Source organism: Macrosteles quadrilineatus, unplaced genomic scaffold, assembly GCF_028750875.1.
Source record: "Macrosteles quadrilineatus isolate MER2022 unplaced genomic scaffold, UCM_ALF_1.0 Scaffold_4__1_contigs__length_99947679, whole genome shotgun sequence".
Lineage (NCBI taxonomy): Eukaryota > Metazoa > Arthropoda > Insecta > Hemiptera > Cicadellidae > Macrosteles > Macrosteles quadrilineatus.
The window spans coordinates 80637438-80659877 of NW_026542597.1; the positions used below are offsets into that span (position 1 = coordinate 80637438).

The window sequence follows — 22440 nt, forward strand, 5'->3', positions numbered from 1 at the left end:
CGATTTTTGCTACTTGGGTCTCAAATACCATAGGGCTAAACCTAAGACTAAACTAATATATCTCCAAACCAGGAAACTTGACTATTTTCACCATTAATCATAGCTTGAAAAGAGGTAAATGTGTTAGTATTTATTTAATATCAAAAACAATCTAAAATGGTTCAAAATAACTTTAAATACACAGGTTTTAACGTGCAATAATTTTTTACAATTATAAAAATTTGAACAAATAGTATTTTGTCCTCTGGAGGCATAAAAATGAAAAATTAATTTGGTCCGAGGCCTAGGTCTTACTGTGCCACCTACAGTAATAGCTTCTTCCCTATAGGGAAATTCACTAAAAGGATATCGGTCCCGGGTCGAGGTCTTACCGTTTCACCTAGGGTAAAAGGGAATAAAATATAGGGAAATTCGATAAAACTAGGTGAAGTGGAAGAGGGATTATCACTAGGGAGGTACAGTAGATTACAGTTAGGTACAGTACCTAAATAAAATCACACACTAAAGCTGTTCATACCTTTTTATTTTTACTACTTGTATAAAAATTAACAAACATTTAAAAATTATGGGAGATATGTAATTTATATTGTAGGTTTATCCTAATTCAAGATTTTATGTGGACTCAATACATAAATCCACCTCATGTTATCAATAAAATATATTACAGTAAAATTGATAAATCCACACTACATACGGGTTTTCTGGATTAAGGCAATGCACAATAATAACATAATAGCTCTGGAAAGAACCTCGACCCTCTGCATTACATCAAAGTTCTCAGTTGTCATATATATATATAAGAATAAAAATTTATCTAAAGAAATAAACAGTCTTAGATACAACCTTTGATACAACCATTGACTATTGGTTACCGTAAAACCGGTACTGAAGTTGTATTGATAGTCAAAGATACAACTAAGCATTGTAAAACAACATGAAATTAACAGTTGTTAAATGTTAAATAAACATTTGTGGTGTCTCTCCAGTGTGTACTAATGTATGTTTCTTCATTTGGTTACTGGTTGTGTTGTGAAGGATTTTCTACATGTAGTGCTTAAGCGGCCACTCTCCGGTGTGTACTAATGTATGTTTCTTCATCTGGCTACTGGTTGTGTTGTGAAGGATTTTCCACATGTAGTGCTTAAGCGGCCACTCTCCGGTGTGTACTAATGTATGTTACTTCATTTTCCTGTTGGTTGTGAAGGATTTTCCACATGTAGAGCTCTTTGTGGTCTCTCTCCAGTGTGTACTAATGAATGTCTCTTCATACTGCCACTGGTTGTAAAGGATTTTCCACATGTAGTGCATCTATGAGGTCTCTCTCCGGTGTGTACTAATGTATGTTTCTTCATATCGCCACTGGTTGTAAAGGATTTCCCACATATAGTACACTTATGAGGTCTCTCTCCGGTGTGTACTAATGTATGAATCTTCATATTGCTCTTGGTTTGGAAGGATTTTCCACATGTAGTGCATCCATGAGGTCTCTCTCCGGTGTGTACTAATGTATGAATCTTCATATCCTTTTTGTCTTGGAATGATTTTCCACATGTAGCACACTTATGTGGTCTCTCTCCAGTGTGTACTAATGTATGTCTCTTCATATCTTTTTTAGTTTGGAATGATTTTCCACATGTAGTACACTTATGAGGTCTCTCTCCAGTGTGTACTAATGTATGAATCTTCATACTGCTCCTGGTTTGGAAGGATTTTCCACATGTAGTACACTTATGAGGTCTCTCTCCGGTGTGTACTAATGTATGAATCTTCATACTGCTCCTGGTTTGGAATGATTTCCCACATGTAGTACAATTATGAGGTCGCTCTCCGGTGTGTACTAATGTATGAATCTTCATACTGCTCCTGGTTTGGAATGATTTTCCACATGTAGTACACTTATGAGGTCTCTCTCCGGTGTGTACTAATGTATGAATCTTGATATTCTTTTTGGTTTGGAATGATTTCCCACATGTAGTGCACTTATGAGGTCTCTCTCCGGTGTGTACTAATGTATGCATCTTCATACTGCCACTGGTTTGGAATGATTTTCCACATATAGTGCACTTATGAGGCCTCTCTCCTGTGTGTACTAATGTATGTCTCTTCATATTTATTTTGGTTTGGAATGATTTTCCACATGTAGTGCACTTATAAGGACGCTTATCAGAATGAGTCAACAAATGATTCTTTACTTGAATTAGATTAGTAAATGTTTTCTCACATGTCAAACATCTAAAGGGACGCTCATCTGTGTGTAAATATATATGACACTTCATTGTTGGTAGAGTTGAAAACATTTTTCTACATATCGGGCACTTAAGGCGAGGCTTTTTAGTGACCTTAAACATTTTTTTGCATTCAATTTCTGACATAACTTATCAGACAATCTAGAAACTAATTAGAATTAGTGAACAGGCTTTGTGAGTATATTTTTGTAGGATTTGGCGTTTAAAAGTTATGTATATCAATACAATTTGATGAACTTTTTGCTCAAATATTGTTATGTTTATTAAAACAATACAACATAGCCTACTTGAGGCATTTTTCTTTACATTCATAATCAATCATATCAAATTAGTTGAGAAGAAAGAGTGATTTCTATGTTTCATGTTGTTTTCAAATAATATTGCATCAGCCATTAATTACAATTCAAGTTTTTAGCAAATTACTTACTTTTATTTGTACTTTTAGTGTAGTAAAAAGTTTATCTTTTCAACTGTTGTTTTAAGTATCTTTCATACTTTGCAGATTAAGGTAATTAACTTTTTTGCTACATGAATTGAAGTTCCTTTTCTTCTCCAAATCTATTGCCTCTTCTGAAAAAGATCATATTTTATTAAATTTATACATTTGTTGTAATCATTTAGATAGATTGCTTGTTCTTAAGTTAGTCTAAGTCTAAACAATAATTTCAAATCAATACTAAAATTTATACTAAATCCATAGCACTATTATAATGCAAAATGAGGATCATAAATGGAATGAAATGAAATGAAAAGAAATTAAATTAAATAAGCTTTATTGTCTTTTGAATTTGTACAAATTATCGACAATGTCAAGAAACAGCTAAAATTAAAGCATAGTCAGTTAATTAAATAATAAAATACTTATAGCTAACTAAACGGTATTATGATCATGAGTATGGTTTCTAAATTTTAAAAGATGTTGATTTTCCAATATATAAACTATTAAGTCATAAATATAAACGTATATTTATAAAAATATTTATAAATATATTTATAAAATATATTTATAAAGTGACTGTGGTTTCGTATTTCCAAAAATCATTCAGAGTTTTACAAAAAGGGTTATCACACAAAGAATTTTTAGAACTACTAAGAAGACTCTTCAATGAACAACCAGATGAGTCACCCCCGTTCAAACTGCCAGCATCAGTTAACTGCATTGAAACTCAGACCACTGTCCAAACGGAGGCGTCTGTTAACCAGCCAATTATACCACAAGTAGATGTCCTCTCAACACCAGATACATCCTCAATCGAAAATGGAAGTGTTGTGCTAGTGCCAGGCGACCTCACATTTAGTGAGGCGCTAAAGCAGAGTATGTGTGTGGTTAGGGAAAGTGGAGCGTTAAACATAAGTAATATAAGTAATGTAAATAATGTAGATAACTGTGTAAATAACAATGGTAACTTGTTGAGAAATCATGTCAGTTTTTTAGATCCTCGGGCAAACAGAACGGCAATGTAAAGGGGAGATCAGTAAATACCATGCCAAACATAACCAATGATCAGGACAAAAATAAAATAATAAGAATTTTCCATAAAAATATTAATTCACTGCCTTGTAAAATTGAAGCACTAGAAATTACACTTGAAGAGATTCCAGCCGAAGTGGTGGTGATCACTGAACATAAAATGGCTGAACAGGAATTAAAACGGTTAAATATTCTTAATTATCAAGTAAAGTCATTTTTTTGCAGGAAGAATAAATTTGGTGGTGGGGTTGTTATTCTTTCAAAAAATGGATTTAACATAAAAGAATTAAGCTTACCTTCAGTACAAGAACTATTAATAGAACAAACTTTTGAGCTATCTCTTGTAGAATTAAAACTTAATAAAGATAAAATACTAATAGCAGGTATTTACAGATCTCCAATAGCAGCTAATTTGTCTTTGTTCTTGGAAAAATTAAGAAATTTTTTAGATATAGTTCACTCAATGTACAGAAACATATTGGTAGTAGGTGATGTAAACATAAATACCATGGCTGAAACAATTTCTGTTGAATCAAGAAAACTTTATAATTTGTTAGGACAGTTCAAAATGATACATTTAATAGATTTTCCTACTAGAATTACAGCTTATTCAAAATCAGCTATCGATAATGTATTCACAAACTTGAGTCGGTCAGAGGTTCAAGTTGAAGGATATAACACAATGCTGTCAGACCATGATGCACAATTGATAAAAATAATAGATAAGAGTAAAATGTATAAAAAACAACCTAGAATAGTATTTATGAAAAAAGAAAGTTTACTGATGATAACATTAAACAATTTATCCAGGATTTAAAGTGTGAGAATTGGTTTGAACTGTACTATACTCCAAATGAATCAAAGTTTAGTACCTTTTATGACATCTTTATGTTTCATTTTAATAATAATTTTCCGGTTGCAAGTGTTAGAGAGCATCTTGATCAAAAACCCTGGTTCACAAGTGAGCTAAAAAACGAATATAAAAACTTACTGATGGAAACTAAGAGCTACAGAAATTCAACTTCGGACCAAAAGAGAATAACAACCAAAAGTAAGTTTAAATCATACAAAACTACATTGAGTAGTCATAAAAAATCCTTTTATGAGAATAAAATAAAAAAATCTACAAATATAATTAAAACATCATGGAAGATCATAAATTCAGAGGTGGGTAACAATTCTAAAGTTGTAACACACAACATAGAGCTTAACCACCAAGGTTCAATAGTAAGCAATCCTCAACAAATTTGTGAACTTTTTAATAACTTTTTTGTAAGTCAATCACAAAATAAACTTCACACCAATGAAAACAAAAATGATAAAAAATATACAGCTAAAAAATTTAAGTTTAGGGAAATAAATGAAAAAGAAACCGATAAAATAATAAGCAATCTCAAAAAGAGTTTTAGCACAGGGTATGATGAAGTTCCTGGACCAATAATTAAAAAAGCAAAAGAAGTATTGATTAAACCCATTACATTTTTGATCAATTCATCATTGATAACTGGAATTTTTCCACAAATATTGAAAATAACAAAAATTAAACCAATTTTTAAAAAAGGGAAGTCATCAGAAGTTGATAATTTTAGACCAATTGCTCTAATCACTATATTTTCAAAAATTTTTGAAAGAGTTGTTGCGAACCAGCTGATTGAGTACCTTGAAACTAACAAGTTGTTTGATTGTTGCCAGCCTAGTTATCGTAAAGGAAGGTCAGTGGTAACTGCAGCAACAGAGTTTATTGAATCTGTGATCGACTCAGTTGATAAAGGCAAGAAAGTTGTAGGCATATTTATGGACTTGAGTAAAGCCTTTGATAGCATTAATCATGGGACTTTATTACATAAATTGAAATTGTTTGGGATTGAAGGGAAAGAATATAATTGGTTTAGTACATATTTATGTAACCGACAACAGTTTGTAGAAATTTTAAATTTAAATAACAATAGATTGCTCAAATACAAATCCACTCTTAAACAGGTAATAAGAGGTGTTCCTCAAGGGTCCATATTGGGACCTTTGTTATTCACATGCTACATAAAAGACATGCCAAAATTACATAATAATTATAGCTTATGTCTTTATGCTGATGACGCCAATCTTCAAATAAATGGGCACTCTATTGAGGAGGTTGAGTTGTCATCATTTTCAAACCTGGCTCTTTTAAATCAGTTTTTCCAAAATAATAGTTTAGTACTAAACTCTGCTAAAACAAATTTCATTGAATTCAAAACTTATCAAAATAATAAAAATATGCTGTCACCTACTATCATTCTAAATGAAACTGAATTAGAGAAGGTGTATGAATCTAAATTTTTAGGATTAACTATAGACAGCAACTTATCTTGGAACAGCCATGTCAATAATCTAGTTTCTAAATTAAACTCTGGGGTATATGCACTAAGGAGGCTCTCAAAAATTTGTTCAACAGAGACTCTGAAAATAGTGTATTTCGCCTATATTCATTCAAATATCGCCTTTGTTCTCTCATTATATGGGGCAACTTCCATTCAAAATTTGAACAAAATACCAAAAATTCAGGAACAATCAATTCAGATTATATTAAGATTAAATTATAATGAATCGGTAAAACTCTTTTTTTCTAAAATTGGTATCATGACTGTATATGCAATGTACATTTATGAAACTATAATTTCTGTGAAAAACCGTCAGGACCAACTTCATTTTGTTGGAGATACTCATAATTATAATACAAGATTCAGGAATAGAATTGGCATTGACAAACATAAACTTGGATTTTATGAGAAAAAGCCAATGTATATGGGGTCAAAATTTTATAATATGTTACCAAAAACCATTAAATCTGAGAAAAATATTAATAAATTCAAAAATCAACTAAAAAAATATCTTATTGATTTAACATTATATTCTTTCTCCGAATTCCCATGTAAAAATGATGTGTAAAGAAAGTTTTTAGTTCTGTTTTTCTTTTCATGCATATAACTATATCTTTTGTTTTGACAGCCTTAGTATTAACCAATCTTAGTTATAATGTATCTTAGTATTCATTAATATTGACACCATTCTATGTACAGAGTACTAATATTGAATAAAGATTTTATTGATTGATTGATTGATTGATTGATAGTAGGTTGGTTTATCCGGCCAAATCGTTATCCGGCCAGGGGCTTGGTCCCGTGGTGGCCGGATATGAGGGGTTCTACTGTATATATGTTCTTAGAAAAATGTCTTTTTAGCGAATTCCCCATATAGGGAATAAGCTATTACCGTAGTACTCATGGTAAGACCTGGACGCGGGACCGGTTTTTTTTCGTTTTGAGGTCCCTAGAGGCCAAAAACACCATCCGTTCAAATTCATATATACATATATATATATATATATATACTGTATATATATATGTGTACGTCAGCACGATAACTCGAGCAAAAATTATCCGATTTTGATGAAATTTGGTACAAACGTGCAAACGTACGTTTTTTTCGAACGAGTTCGCGATCCAGCATGATCGGACCATGGGAACGGGGGTTTACGGGGGGGGGGTTTTATGGGGTAAAAATAGGTTTTTCCCATTTTTGACCCAAAAAACATAAAATTTAGCAATTTCTTTCCAAACCATTTTGTAGAGCTTAAAAAACAAATAATTTAGTATATTGAAGCGTTATTATGCGCCTAATGGTTACGGAGAAAATTCCAAAAAATTGTAAATTTAAAATTCCCATGTTATTCTTATGGAGAATAAGTAAACTGTTGTAGTTTGCTTGTTTGTGAGCATATTTTGATCAAATTTGGAAAATGTATTTATTTCTTACTAACTATTCACATTTTACAAAAAAAAAAAAAAAAAAAAAAAAAAAAAACAGTTTTACCCTCCCTGATGCAGCAAACCTGAGTACTTGTTAAACTAATTCTATTGAAATCAAGAATAAATGTTATATTTTTAAGTAGACATTTCAGTGTAAATCCAATCAGTCAAATGGAAATTTGCTTAGTCTGCAGGTTTGCTGCGGCGGGAGTATTTTATGTAGTCTTGACACTTAAAAACTATATTTATTTCACACATATCCACTCTCACATATCTTATGGGGTACCGGTAATTGTTTATGGCGATACAAGTAAAGGCAACCTAGACACAATCTTGATATTTCAGAAGGAAGCTTTGAGAATTATATCAAATCTACAAGACAAAATATCAGTAAAAAATAAATTTTCTCAGCTTAATATTTTTACAGTTTATGACCAATATATCCTTGAATGTATAATGTGTCTTAGAAAAAAATATAATGAATTAGATCTGCGCAGTAGTATTCATTCTCATAATACTAGACATACAGGGCCGGATTTCCCAATAGGCCCGGGCCTATGGGCGCAAGGTCCCAGAGGGCGCACGGCCAAGAATATATTTTTTTTTAAATACCTAGGCTATCTAAAAACAAAAATAAATAGTCATAGTTGATTAAAAAAAACTCCAATGCATTGTGATTCTGAAGTTCATAAGAAAAAATAATAGTTAGGAAATTTAAACTATTTTTCAGAATTACGCATCGATTTTGTTAAAAAATTGGTAACTAACATTGGTTATATGGGAGTAGGCTGTATTAGGGATGTTGACGTTGACGAGCGCCCAAGGGGTACGCATCGTATTTGCCACTGCACTGCCACTATGCTGGCTCGGGCTCGGTACTACTGTACCTCGTACTACTGATCTGAGTGATTAGGGGCGCATTCGTGCTAGACATTATTACCACCCTCACCTCACAAAACAAAAAATATTAACTAATCCTTTGATTAGTTTACAACAATCTGCAGAATCAAGTAAAAATATATAATAAGTCGTGTTGAATATTAAAACAATGATGAATTCACCTTTAAAATAAACGACAAAATACTAATCTCAGTTTTGCATTAGATTTTAGAACAATTCAATACTCTACAAAGCACCATTAATAACGCTGTCATTTTCTCCTCAGACCTCAGGAGGATCGGTACGGTTGGCCGGAATATTAATCTGTTTTGTTTGGAAATATAACTAACCTAGATGCAGTACAACCATAGATTATATTTAACTCAAGTCGACTTCTTATGAAATTGATAATTCAAAATTTGTTTTTGTCTAGTTCGGTTCATGTTGGTGACACTGGACGTTAGTTTTGACGTAATTTTGTTTATATTATTTTAGGGTTAGTTCTATGATGTGTGTTTCAATTTCTTGTAATATAAACAGGAGACGACCTATTGTTGATGATTAGATCGTTTTATTGTGGATAAACTAGGTTTGAACATAGATAAAACATACTCCTTAAATAACAAGAATTGTTTTCAGCTAATCCAAAATGATTACAAATCTACTAAAGGAGTATGTTTAATCTATGGTATCACGTACTGTATGGAGTTCATGTTTTTGGGCCTGGAATTGAAATCAATGGCCATTTTTTTTTCAGGAATGCTCGGTGGGTTGAGTTGTTTTATTTCAGTCCCATGGCCACAAACGTGAGCATTTATTAATACCCCCGTCGCAGCAAACCTGCATACTAAGCGAATTTCCATTTACCCAGCTTGATTTCTACTAAAATATTCCCTATAAATTTTTAGATTTATTTCCTATTTAAATAACATTAATTTTAGTGAGTAGTTAGGTTTGCTGCTACGGGAAAGATGTTGAGGTGTGTTTTTTCAATTGAAATATTGATAGCTTAGTATGAAATAAGCCAAATTTGATTAAAATATATCCATAAACAAGCAAACTAGAACAGTTTATTTATTCTCCATAAGAATAACATGGGAATTTTAAATTTACAATTTTTTAAATTTCCTCCGTAGTCAATGAACATTAAAAAAAACTTCAATATACTAAATTATTTGTTTTTTAAGCTCTTCAAAATGGTCTAGAGAGAAATTTAGAAATTTAAAGTTTTTAGGGACAAAAATGATAAAAACCCATTTTTACCCCATAAAACCCCCCATAAACCCCTGATCCCATGGTCCGATTATGCTGGTTCGCGAACTCGTTCGAATAAATGTAGGTTTACACGTTTGTACCAAATTTCATCAAAATCGGATCAATTTTGCTCGAGTTATCGCGCTAACGGACACATATATAAATATATATATATATATATGAATTTGAACGGATGGTGTTTTTGGCCTCTGGGGACCTCAAAACGAAAAAGTAAATCGGTCCCGGGTCTAGGTCTTACCATGAGACCTACGGTAATAGCTTATTCCCTATATGGGAAATTCGCTAATAAAAACATAAAATTGCTAAAAGTGTTTAAGACGGCATTTTGTTAAGGCTAAACAAGTCAATTCTTTAAAAATTTCTATGATTCCAACGAGGAGTGGTATTCAAGCAATTAACTTAGGCCTATGGGCATGATGTAGTTTTTAATAAAGGTTGAAGGAAAGTTACTGTGACCAGACTAGGGGGCGGAAAATTTTTTGGGCCTAGGGGTGCAAAAATGCTAAATCCGGCCCTGTAGACATAAGAACAAATTAAACGTAACCCAGCTTACGTTTTACGTTTTTTACGTGGCTTAGGTTTTTAAATAAAAAAGCTAGGTACCAGTACTCATTTTGGCTCTAAATGTTTGAATCATTTACCTGAAAATGTAAAAAGCAAAATTAATACCGTAACCAAAACTTTAAGCATCTGATTAAAGATGAATTTTTTTTAAAGGAAGAATTTTTGATTCTAGTTGATTCTTTGAGATGCTCAGAGGTATATATGTAAATGTATTTACTTCATGTAATTTAACTTAGCATGTAAAAATTCTTAAGTATTGTTTTGTGTCTTTTTTCAGTAGGTTAAATCTAGTAAGTTGATTGATGGATTATTTCAATTAATTTTAAGGAGCTTTGAGAGAGCTTTGATGTAATTTACTATAAGATTATGATTATTTTACCTTATTGTGATACTATTTATATATACACTATTTTGTATAAACAAGATAAAAAAATAAATTTGACTATGACTATGTAGTACACTTATAAGGTCTCTCTCCGGTGTGTACTAATGTATGCTTCTTTATATCGCTACTGGTTTGGAAGGATTTTACACATGTAGTGCACTTATGAGGTCTCTCTCCGGTGTGTACTACTGTATGTTTCTTCATATGGCCACTGGTTTTAAATGATTTTCCACATGTAGTGCGATTATGAGGTCTCTCTCCGGTGTGTACTACTGTATGTTTCTTCATATGGCTCCTGGTTTGGAATGATTTTCCACATGTTGTGCACTTTGTGGTCTCTCTCCGGTGTGTACTACTGTATGTTTCTTCATATGGCTCCTGGTTTCGAATGATTTTCCACATGTAGTGCACTTATGAGGTCTCTCTCCGGTGTGTACCTCTGTATGTTTCTTCATATGGCTCCTGGTTTTGAATGATTTTCCACATGTAGTGCACTTATGAGTTCTCTCTCCGGTGTGTACTTCTGTATGTTTCTTCATATGGCCACTGGTTTTAAATGATTTTCCACATGTAGTGCGATTATGAGTTCTCTCTCCGGTGTGTACTTCTGTATGTTTCTTCATATGGCTCCTGGTTTTGAATGATTTTCCACATGTAGTGCACTTATGAGTTCTCTCTCCGGTGTGTACTTCTAAATGTTTCTTCATATGGCCACTGGTTTTAAATGATTTTCCACATGTAGTGCGATTATGAGTTCTCTCTCCGGTGTGTACTACTGTATGTTTCTTCATATGGCTCCTGGTTTTGAATGATTTTCCACATGTAGTGCACTTATGAGTTCTCTCTCCGGTGTGTACTTCTGTATGTTTCTTCATATGGCTCCTGGATGAGAAGGATTTCCACATGTAGTGCACTTTGTGGTCTCTCTCCAGTGTGTACTAATGAATGTTTCTTCATATGGCTCCTGTTCTGGAAGGATTTTCCACATGTAGTGCACTTTGTGGTCTCTCTCCAGTGTGTACTAATGAATGTTTCTTCATATGGCTCCTGTTCTGGAAGGATTTTCCACATGTAGTGCACTTTGTGGTCTCTCTCCAGTGTGTACTAATGAATGTTTCTTCATATGGCTCCTGTTCTGGAAGGATTTTCCACATGTAGTGCACTTATGTGGTCTCTCTCCAGTGTGTACTAATGAATGTCTCTTCATATTGCTCCTGTTCTGGAAGGATTTTCCACATGTAGTGCACTTATGTGGTCTCTCTCCAGTGTGTACTAATGAATGTCTCTTCATATTGCTCCTGTTCTGGAAGGATTTTCCACATGTAGTGCACTTTGTGGTCTCTCTCCAGTGTGTACTAATGAATGTCTCTTCATATTGCTCCTGTTCTGGAAGGATTTTCCACATGTAGTGCACTTATGTGGTCTCTCTCCAGTGTGTACTAATGAATGTCTCTTCATATTGTTCCTGTTCTGGAAGGATTTTCCACATGTAGTGCACTTATGAGGTCTCTCTCCGGTGTGTACTAATGTATGAATCTTCATATAGCTCCTGGTTTGGAAGGATTTTCCACATATAATGCACTTATGAGGCCTCTCTCCCGTGTGCGCTAATGTATGTTGTTTCATATGGTCCCTGGTTGAGAATGTTTTTCCACATGTAGTGCACTTATGAGTTCTCTCTCCGGTGTGTACTTCTGTATGTTTCTTCATATGGCCACTGGTTTTAAATGATTTTCCACATGTAGTGCGATTATGAGGTCTCTCTCCGGTGTGTACTACTGTATGTCTCTTCATATGGCTCCTGGATGAGAAGGATTTCCACATGTAGTGCACTTTGTGGTCTCTCTCCAGTGTGTACTAATGAATGTTTCTTCATATGGCTCCTGTTCTGGAAGGATTTTCCACATGTAGTGCACTTATGTGGTCTCTCTCCAGTGTGTACTAATGAATGTCTCTTCATATTGCTCCTGTTCTGGAAGGATTTTCCACATGTAGTGCACTTATGAGGTCTCTCTCCGGTGTGTACTAATGTATGAATCTTCATATAGCTCCTGGTTTGGAAGGATTTTCCACATATAGTGCACTTATGAGGCCTCTCTCCCGTGTGCGCTAATGTATGTTGTTTCATATGGTCCCTGGTTGAGAATGTTTTTCCACATGTAGTGCACTTATGAGTTCTCTCTCCGGTGTGTACTTCTGTATGTTTCTTCATATGGCCACTGGTTTTAAATGATTTTCCACATGTAGTGCGATTATGAGGTCTCTCTCCGGTGTGTACTACTGTATGTCTCTTCATATGGCTCCTGGATGAGAAGGATTTCCACATGTAGTGCACTTTGTGGTCTCTCTCCAGTGTGTACTAATGAATGTTTCTTCATATGGCTCCTGTTCTGGAAGGATTTTCCACATGTAGTGCACTTATGTGGTCTCTCTCCAGTGTGTACTAATGAATGTCTCTTCATATTGTTCCTGTTCTGGAAGGATTTTCCACATGTAGTGCACTTATGAGGTCTCTCTCCGGTGTGTACTAATGTATGTTCTTTCACTCTGCTCCTAGTTGGGAAGAATTTTCCACATATAGTGCACTGATGAGGTCTCTCTCCAGTGTGTACTAATGTATGAATCTTCATATAGCTCCTGGTTTTGAAGGATTTTCCACATATAGTGCACTTATGAGGCCTCTCTCCGGTGTGTACTAATGTATGTTGTTTCATATGGTCACTGGTTGAGAATGTTTTTCCACATGTAGTGCACTTATAAGGACACTTATCATAATGAGTCAGTATATGATTCCTTACCTGATAAAGATAAATAAATGTTTTATCACAAGTCAAACATCTAAAGGGACGCTCGCCTGTGTGTAAATATATATGACTTTTCATTCTTGATAGAGTTGAAAACATTTTTCTACATATTAGACACTTAAGGAGAGGCTTTTTAGTGATCTTTAACATATTTAGTTTTCAATTTCTGACTTCTACTTTTTAGATAAACTAGAAAGTAATAGGAATTAGTCAAATGGCTTGGTTTGTCTATTTTTGAAGAATTTAGTTAATGTTTAACAGTTATTATTCAAACCTTATCAATTTTTGCTCAATGTTATGTGTATTAATTATCATACAACATAGCTTACTTGAGTCATTTTGCTTTTTTGTCTTGACTTTATGTTCCATCATGTTAAATTAGCCTACTCATTTAAAAATAACAAAGTGGCTTTTATGTTTCATGTTGTTTTTAAATAATAAATATTGCATAAGCTATAAATAAAAGTTATGTATAATTTAATTTAACTTTTTATCTGTTGTTTAAGGTATCTTTAATAGGCCCTACTTTACAGATTAGGTGAATTATCTCTCTTGTGACATGAATTGAAGTTCTTTTTCTTCTTCAAATCTATTGCCCCTTCTGAAAAAGACCACATTTTATCAATTTTATACATTTTCGTAATAATTTAGATTGTTTTTAGCGAATTTCCCATATAGGGAATAAGCTATTACAGTAGTACTCATAGCAAGACCGGGACCCGGGACCGATTTACTTTTTCGTTTTGAGGTCCCTAGAGGCCAAAATTACCATCCATGCAAATTCATATGTATGTATAAATATACAGGGTGAAACAAAGTTAGTGTTAAACATTTTCATGTGTTAAACTACCAAGTATTAGTGACAAAACTGCACCAATTTAAGTTTCCAAACCCTCACAGGTAAACTAAGTAAACACAGTAACAGACAAAAGAAGTTTTTTTTTTCAAAATATTTGTATTTTCTTAGATCAAATGACCATAAGTGCACTAAATATTGCTTTTATTTAAACGGCATTGTATTTTGAGAGAACGGCTGGGCGTAGAAACTCGGTAGAGGTGTCTAAAGAAAGGTCTTGGTCTGTAGATGAGCCATCAAACGAGAAATATGGTTAATTCCCTTGGGGCTCTGCCTCCGTGGCCTTTAAATTCCCATCCCATGTTATTCTTATGGAGGAAAACGGGGTTTTTGTCACAGCTAATTTGAGAGAACGGCTGGGCGTAGAAACTTGGTAGGGGTCTCTAAAGAAAGGTCTTGGTCTGTAGATGAGCCATCAAAAGAGGAAAGAGGTAAACTCCCTTGGGGCTCTGCCCCAGAAGCCTTTAGAGTTGCCTCTTCAGATTTGTTTATATTACGACCATATGCATAATTCTACACTACTTTTTAATGCAACAGCTGTTAATATTTAAATTGTGATTTATTGAATTTGTCAAAATGAAGTAACAGTATTTGAAATGGATTTTTCTGATTTTAATAGCTATTTACCTTACAAGTGTAGTAAGAGCGTTTTTACATCACGCAGGTGAATGTTGTGCAACGAGCGGAAGCGAGTTGCATAATTTACCGAAGTGATGTAAACACGCTCTTGCGTAACGTGTAACGTACAAGATTTTACCTGACCCGACAATATACAGGAGGTTACGAACAATATTTTTCATTATCCATTTCACTCATCGTCTAACAGTAACGTTCATTTACAAACAAAAGCTAGGTTAGGAAAATTCTTCAAAACATAACAATAAAATTCAAGCGCACAGCTGATTTCTAGCGTTGAACGTCGTTGGCTCCATAGAGGTATTTTTTTTTAAGTTAAGCACTCAATGTTATTTTAATGGGTTTCATTACATCACCGAGTGAGTTTTTTTCAACTTTACGTCACTCGAGAAGTAACGAAGTTATATACATCACGCTTGCGATAGGGAAGTTTAACATGGCGGGTTAGGTAAAATTGATTTTCTTCTGCATCGTGTCATGTTTTGCAATATAATGTTCTATTACCAAATGAGTGGAAAATCCTAATATCACAGTAACTTTTAAAATTATTTCTTATGGAGTTTACTTATAGGTATCTATTGTATGGCTTGGTTTCTGCCTTTTTTTACCACTTCTTGGAGATTGTGCGTAGGTGATATTCTTTGGCATATTGCATCTGTAGACAAAACTTGGGTTGGTGTAATTATTACAATGGATAATAGCGATAAATCCTAACTAATTTGATATAGGCTAAAAACAAAACTGAATTAACACTGTGCTAAATTTCTTGAGCAATCATTGAAATAACCGATTTGCAAACAATGGAAACATATAAAAAGTCATAGAACACATCAAGTAAAATAAATAGAAATATTGTTTTTTTTTACACTAAAAAAAAACAAGATCAGCTTTTTGAAAAAAATAAGATAATTACAAAAGATTTTGATTTTATCTAACTGTTGTGTAGATCGTGAGTATTTCCGTAATCTTTGAGTCGCATGCTTCGCAATTGCTCGAATTCGAGCAACAGGTACACTAGTCTAAATATTAATTTGAAACTGTTTTTCTTTGACATGGCTATTTTGAGAGAACGGCTGGGCGTAGAAACTCGGTAGAGGTGTCTAAAGAAAGGTCTTGGTCTGTAGATGAGCCATCAAAAGAGAAACATGGTGAATTCCCTTGGGGCTCTGCCCCAGTGGCCTTGAGTTCCCATCCCATGTTATTCTTATGGAGGAAAACGGGGTTTTTTCACAGCTAATTTGAGAGAACGGCTGGGCGTAGAAACTTGGTAGGGGTCTCTAAAGAAAGGTCTTGGTCTGTAGATGAGCCATCAAAAGAGGAAAAGATTTTGATTATATCTAACTGTTGTGTAGATTGTGAGTATTTCCATAATCTTTGAGTCGCCTGTAATGCAATTGCTCGAATTCGAGCAACAGGTACACTAGTTATTCTAATTTAAATACCCTAATATCAGGTACTTCCCCAAGTCACATTTTGGTAGACTTTTTTTTGTGTTGTGTGGAGGTATAAAAGTATTGAAATCCGTTGAAAAACCTTTTGAAACAATTTTGTCGAACTTCCACACTCAATGACTGGACTATAAACCGATGGTCGTTCTCAAATGCCACAGGGCTAAACCTAAGACTAAACTAATATCCCCAAACCCGGAAACTTGACTATTTTCACCATTAATCATAGCTTGAAGAGAGGTAAATAAGTTAGTATTTATTTACTATCAAAAACAATCTAGGCTATAATGTTTCAAAATAACTTTAAATACACAGGTTTTAACATGCAATAATTTTTTACAACTATACAAATTTGAACAAATAGTCTTTTGTCCTCTGGAGGCATCAAAATGAAAAATTAAATTGGTCCAGGGCCTAGGTCTTACTGTGCCACCTACAGTAATAGCTTCTTCCCTATAGGGAAGTTCACTAATAGGATATCGGTCCTGGGTCGAGGTCTTACCGTTTCACCTAGAGTAAAAGGGAATAAAATATAGGGAAATTCGATAAAACTAGGTGAAGTGGAAGAGGGATTATCTCTAGGTAGGTAGATTACAGTTAGGTACAGTACCCGAAATCACACACTAAAGCAGTTCATACCTTTTTATTTTTACTACTTGTATAAAAATTAACAAACATTTAAAAATCAATATATAAGTTTGATTATGCGAGATATGTAATTTATATTGTAGGTTTATCCTAATTCAAGATTTTATGTGGACTCAATACATAAATCCACCTCATGTTATCAATAAAATATATTACAGTAAAATTGATAAATCCACACTACATACATTTTTATATAACCTGTACAGATGATGAGTTTTAATGAACTGCTGTAATAACCGGTCTAGGTACTAAGTAGGAGGACAATTTAACACATAAAAATACTACAATATATTCTTAAAAATGGACATACAATTAAAAACCTAACAAATGCTTGACATAAGTGGGTTTTCTGGATTAAGGCAATGCACAATAATAACATAATAGCTCTGGAAAGAACCTTGACGCTCTGCATTACATTAAAGTTCTCAGTTGTCATATGTATATAAGAATAACAATTTATCTAAAGAAATAAACAGTCTTAGATACAACCTTTGATACAAACATTGACTATTGGATACTGAAGTTATATTGATAGTCAAAGATACAACTAAGCATTGTAAAACAACATGAAATGAACAATGAAGTTTTGTATATTTGCCATGTTTTACTTTATATTATTATTTCTAAGTATAGACTCCTTCTTATCCGGACACCTTTTAACCGGACATCGGTTTAACCGGACTACATTTGGCGGAAATGACATCTCTTTAACCGGACAATTTTTATCAGCATATCGGTTTAACTAGATCAGCAGGAAGTGGGCGGTACTGAAACGACTGTTCTCGTGGGAAAGATTTGAGACCAGTGATCGCGTGTCTAAATACAATGCTCTCCTAAATTTCAGTCAAATACTGTATACAGTATGCATTAAGACGGTCCGTTTTAACTAATTTTTGGGGACGTCAGTTTAACTGGAAAAAATTTTATCCGGACTGGCCTTGATCCCGAGGAGTCCGGATAAGAGGGAGTCTACTGTACTAGCAACCTAGGTCACTTTGTGACTTCAAAATCCATTATATATTTAATATCTACATAGTTTATAAGGGTGAAAACAATTTTTTTCATCATATCCCTATTATTTTCATTGCGTGCACGATCTCTTCAAGGCATCTTAGAAAAGTACAAATATTAATTAAACATAATATGAAAACACAATACCCCCGCCGCAGCAAACCTGCAGACTAAGCCAATTTTTATCTAGGTGAGTGGAATTCCACTAAATTATTCCCTTAAAATTGTCAGATTTATTTCCTATTTAAATATCATAAATTTAAACGAGTACTTAGGTTTGCTGCTACAGGGAAGAAAATAGGGGTTTTTTTATTGAAATATCGATAGCTTAGTATGAAGTTAACAAAATTTCATTAAAATATGTCCATGGTATTTTAGGTGATGCCTGAATTCAGTTTTTGACGATAACTTGAGTAAGTTTTGTCCGATTTTGATAACATTTGGTTTGAAGGTGTAAGGCGGAATAAACTTGAATGAGTTCGCGAGCCAGTATGATCGGACCATGGGAACCAGGTTTAACGGGGGGTTTTACTTGGGGTAAAAATGGGCTTTTCTAATTTTTTACCCTTAAAACACAAAATTTATCAATTTTTCTCCAGACCTCATTAAAGAGCTTAAAAAAAACAAATAATTTAGTATATCAAAGTGTTTTTGTACGGTGATTGGTTACCAAGAAAAATAACAAATTATTAATTTAAAATTCCCATATTATTCATATGGAGAATACTGTAAAATGTTGTAGTTGGCTTGTTTATGGATATATTTTGATCAAACTTTGCGGATTTATTTATTTCATACTAAGCTATTGATATTTTTATTAGTTTATTAGTTTCCCTGTAACAGCTAACCTAGGTACTCGTTAAACATAAATTTTATTTTAATCGATTAATTGAATATCAATCCATGCAAATAGAAATTCGCTTAGTCGGCAGGTTTCCTGCAGTGGGGGTATTTTGAGCAATCATTGAAAGAGCCGATTTGCAAACTATCGAAACATAGGAGAGTCATAGAATACCACCAAGTAGAAGGAATAGAAATAATGTTTTTTTTTTTAGAATTTGTATTATGGACAGCTTAATGCGGCTATAAAATGGGAACATTTGTAGAAAACACTAAAAAATCAGATCAGCTTTTGAAAAATGATAATATATATGCAAGAAATGTTGATTATATTGAACTGTTATGTACACCGTGAGTATTTCCATAATCTTTGAGCCGCCTATTTTAAAGTCATCAGAAATTATGACTGTTATTGGTTTTAAAATAACGCCTGTTATACTTCGCAATTGCTCGAAATTGAGCATCAGGTACACTAGTCACATACTAACTACCGGTCTGCTTTTAGATTGCTCTCTAGTATGAACTAACGAACGTTTCTTTATATAGTTTTGGTATGCAAAGGAATTTCTTCATTCAGTACACTTATGGGATAACTCTCCTGTGTAAATGAATGTTTCTTCATTTTCCTTTTGGTTGTTAAGGATTTTCCACATGAAGTGCACTTTGTGGTCTCTCTCCGGTGTGTACTAACGTATGTTTCTTCATATTGCCACTGGTTGTAAAGGATTTTCCACATGTAGTACACTTATGAGGTCTCTCTCCGGTGTGTACTAATGTATGTTTCTTCTTATGGATACTGGTTGTGTTGTGAAGGATTTTCCACATGTAGTGCTTATGAGGTCTCTCTCCGGTGTGTACTAATGTATGTTTCTTCATTTGGCTACTGGTTGTGTTGTGAAGGATTTTCCACATGTAGTGCTTATGCGGTCACTCTCCGGTGTGTACTAATGTATGTTTCTTCATTTTCCTGTTGGTTGTGAAGGATTTTCCACATGTAGTGCACTTTGTGCTCTCTCTCCAGAGTGTACTAATGAATGTCTCTTCATACTGCAACTGCTTTTGAATGATTTTCCACATGTAGTGCACTTATGTGGTCTCTCTCCAGTGTGTACTGATGTATGTTTCTTCATTTTCCTGTTGATTGTGAAGGATTTTCCACATGTAGTGCACTTTGTGGTGTCTCTCCAGTGTGTACTAATGTATGTTTCTTCATTTGGTTACTGGTTGTGTTGTGAAGGATTTTCTACATGTAGTGCACTTAAGAAGTCTCTCTCTGGTGTGTACTAACGTATGTTTCTTAATTTGGCTACTGGTTGTGTTGTGAAGGATTTTCCACATGTAGTGCTTAAGCGGTCACTCTCCGGTGTGTACTAATGTATGTTACTTCATTTTCCTGTTGGTTGTGAAGGATTTTCCACATGTAGTGCACTTTGTGGTCTCTCTCCAGTGTGTACTAATGAATGTCTCTTCATACTGCCACTGGTTGTGAAGGATTTTACACATGAAGTGCACTTTGTGGTCTCTCTCCTGTGTGTACTAATGTATGTCTCTTCATATGGTAAATGGTTGTAAAGGATTTTCCACATGCAGTGCACTTATGTGGTCTCTCTCCGGTGTGTACTAATGTATGTTTCTTCATATGGCCCCTGGTTTTGAATGATTTTCCACATGTAGTACAGTTATGAGGTCTCTCTCCGGTGTGTACTAATGTATGTTTCTTCATACTACTCCTGGTTTGGAAGGATTTTCCACATGTAGAGCATCTATGAGGTCTCTCTCCTGTGTGTACTAATGTATGTTCCTTCATACTGCCACTGGTTTGAAAGGATTTTCCACATGTAGTGCATCTATGAGGTCTCTCTCCGGTGTGTACTAATGTATGAATCTTCATACTGCTCCTGGTTTGGAAGGATTTGCCACATGTAGTGCAGTTATGAGGTCTTTCTCCAGAGTGTACTACTGTATGTTACTTCATTTTCCTGTTGGTTGTGAAGGATTTTCCACATGAAGTGCACTTTGTGGTCTCTCTCCGGTGTGTACTAATGTATGTCTCTTCATACTGCTCCTGGTTTGGAATGATTTTCCACATGTAGTACACTTATGAGGTCTCTCTCCGGTGTGTACTAATGTGTGACTGTTGATATTCTTTTTGGTTTGGAAGGATTTTCCACATGTAGTACACTTATGAGGTCTCTCTCCGGTGTGTACTAATGTATGAATCTCCATACTGCTCCTGGTTTGGAAGGATTTTCCACATGTAGTACACTTATGAGGTCTCTCTCCGGTGTGTACTAATGTATGTCTCTTCATATGCTCTTTGGTTTGGAATGATTTTCCACATGTAGTGCACTTATGAGGTCGCTCTCCGGTGTGTACTAATGTATGCATCTTCATATTGCCACTGGTTTGGAATGATTTTCCACATATAGTGCACTTATAAGGTCTCTCTCTGGTGTGTACTAATGTATGCATCTTCATATTGCCACTGGTTTGGAATGATTTTCCACATGTAGTGCACTTATGAGGTCGCTCTCCGGAGTGTACTAATGTATGTCTCTTCATATCCATTTTGGTTTGGAATGATTTTCCACATGTAGTGCACTTATGAGGTCTCTCTCCGGTGTGTACTAATGTATGCATCTTCATACTGCCACTGGTTTGGAATGATTTTCCACATATAGTGCACTTATGAGGCCTCTCTCCTGTGTGTACTAATGTATGTCTCTTCATATTTATTTTGGTTTGGAATGATTTTCCACATGTAGTGCACTTATAAGGACGCTTATCAGAATGAGTCAACAAATGATTCTTTACTTGAATTAGACTAGTAAATGTTTTCTCACATGTCAAACATCTAAAGGGACGCTCATCTGTGTGTAAATATATATGACACTTCATTGTTGATAGAGTTGAAAACATTTTTCTACATATTGGGCACTTAAGGCGAGGCTTTTTAGTGACCTTAAACATTTTTTTTTTCATTCAATTTCTGACATAACCTATCAGACAATCTAGAAACTAATTAGAATTAGTGAACTGGCTTTGTGAGTATATTTTTGTAGGATTTGGCGTTTAAAAGTTATGTGTATCAATATAATTTTATGAACTTTTTGCTCAAATATTGTTATGTTTATTAAAACAATACAACATAGCCTACTTGAGGCATTTTTCTTTACTTTCATAATCAATCATATCAAATTAGTTGAGAAGAAAGAGTGATTTCTATGTTTCATGTTTTCAAATAATATTGCATCAGCCATTAATTAAAATTCAAGTTTTTAGCAAATTACTTACTTTTATTTGTACTTTTAGTGTAGTAAAAAGTTTATCTTTTCAACTGTTGTTTTAAGTATCTTTCATACTTTGCAGATTAAGGTAATTAACTTTTTTGCTACATGAATTGAAGTTCCTTTTCTTCTCCAAATCTATCGCCTCTTCTGAAAAAGATCATATTTTATTAAATTTATACATTTGTTGTAATCATTTAGATAGATTGCTTGTTCATTTAAGTTAGTCTAAGTCTAAACAATAATTTCAAATCAATACTAAAATTTATACTAAATCCATAGCACTATTATAATGCAAAATGCGG

At 34.0% G+C, this 22440-nt stretch overlaps 2 protein-coding genes across 2 annotated transcripts; both read right to left on the minus strand.

Annotated features, from left to right (window-relative positions):
* Positions 1 to 571: 571 nt before the first annotated feature.
* On the minus strand, positions 572 to 2310 carry LOC128991508 (gastrula zinc finger protein xLCGF3.1-like). The gene has a single exon (XM_054414448.1). The coding sequence runs from the start codon at positions 2295 to 2297 to the stop codon at positions 1182 to 1184; it is 1116 nt and encodes a 371-aa protein (XP_054270423.1). The 5' UTR covers positions 2298 to 2310; the 3' UTR covers positions 572 to 1181.
* A 14668-nt stretch (positions 2311 to 16978) lies between these two features.
* LOC128991509 (gastrula zinc finger protein xLCGF3.1-like) lies at positions 16979 to 22107 on the minus strand. The gene has a single exon (XM_054414449.1). It carries the CDS (start codon positions 21828 to 21830, stop codon positions 20820 to 20822), a length of 1011 nt encoding a protein of 336 aa, XP_054270424.1. The 5' UTR covers positions 21831 to 22107; the 3' UTR covers positions 16979 to 20819.
* Between the last annotated feature and the right edge of the window lie 333 nt (positions 22108 to 22440).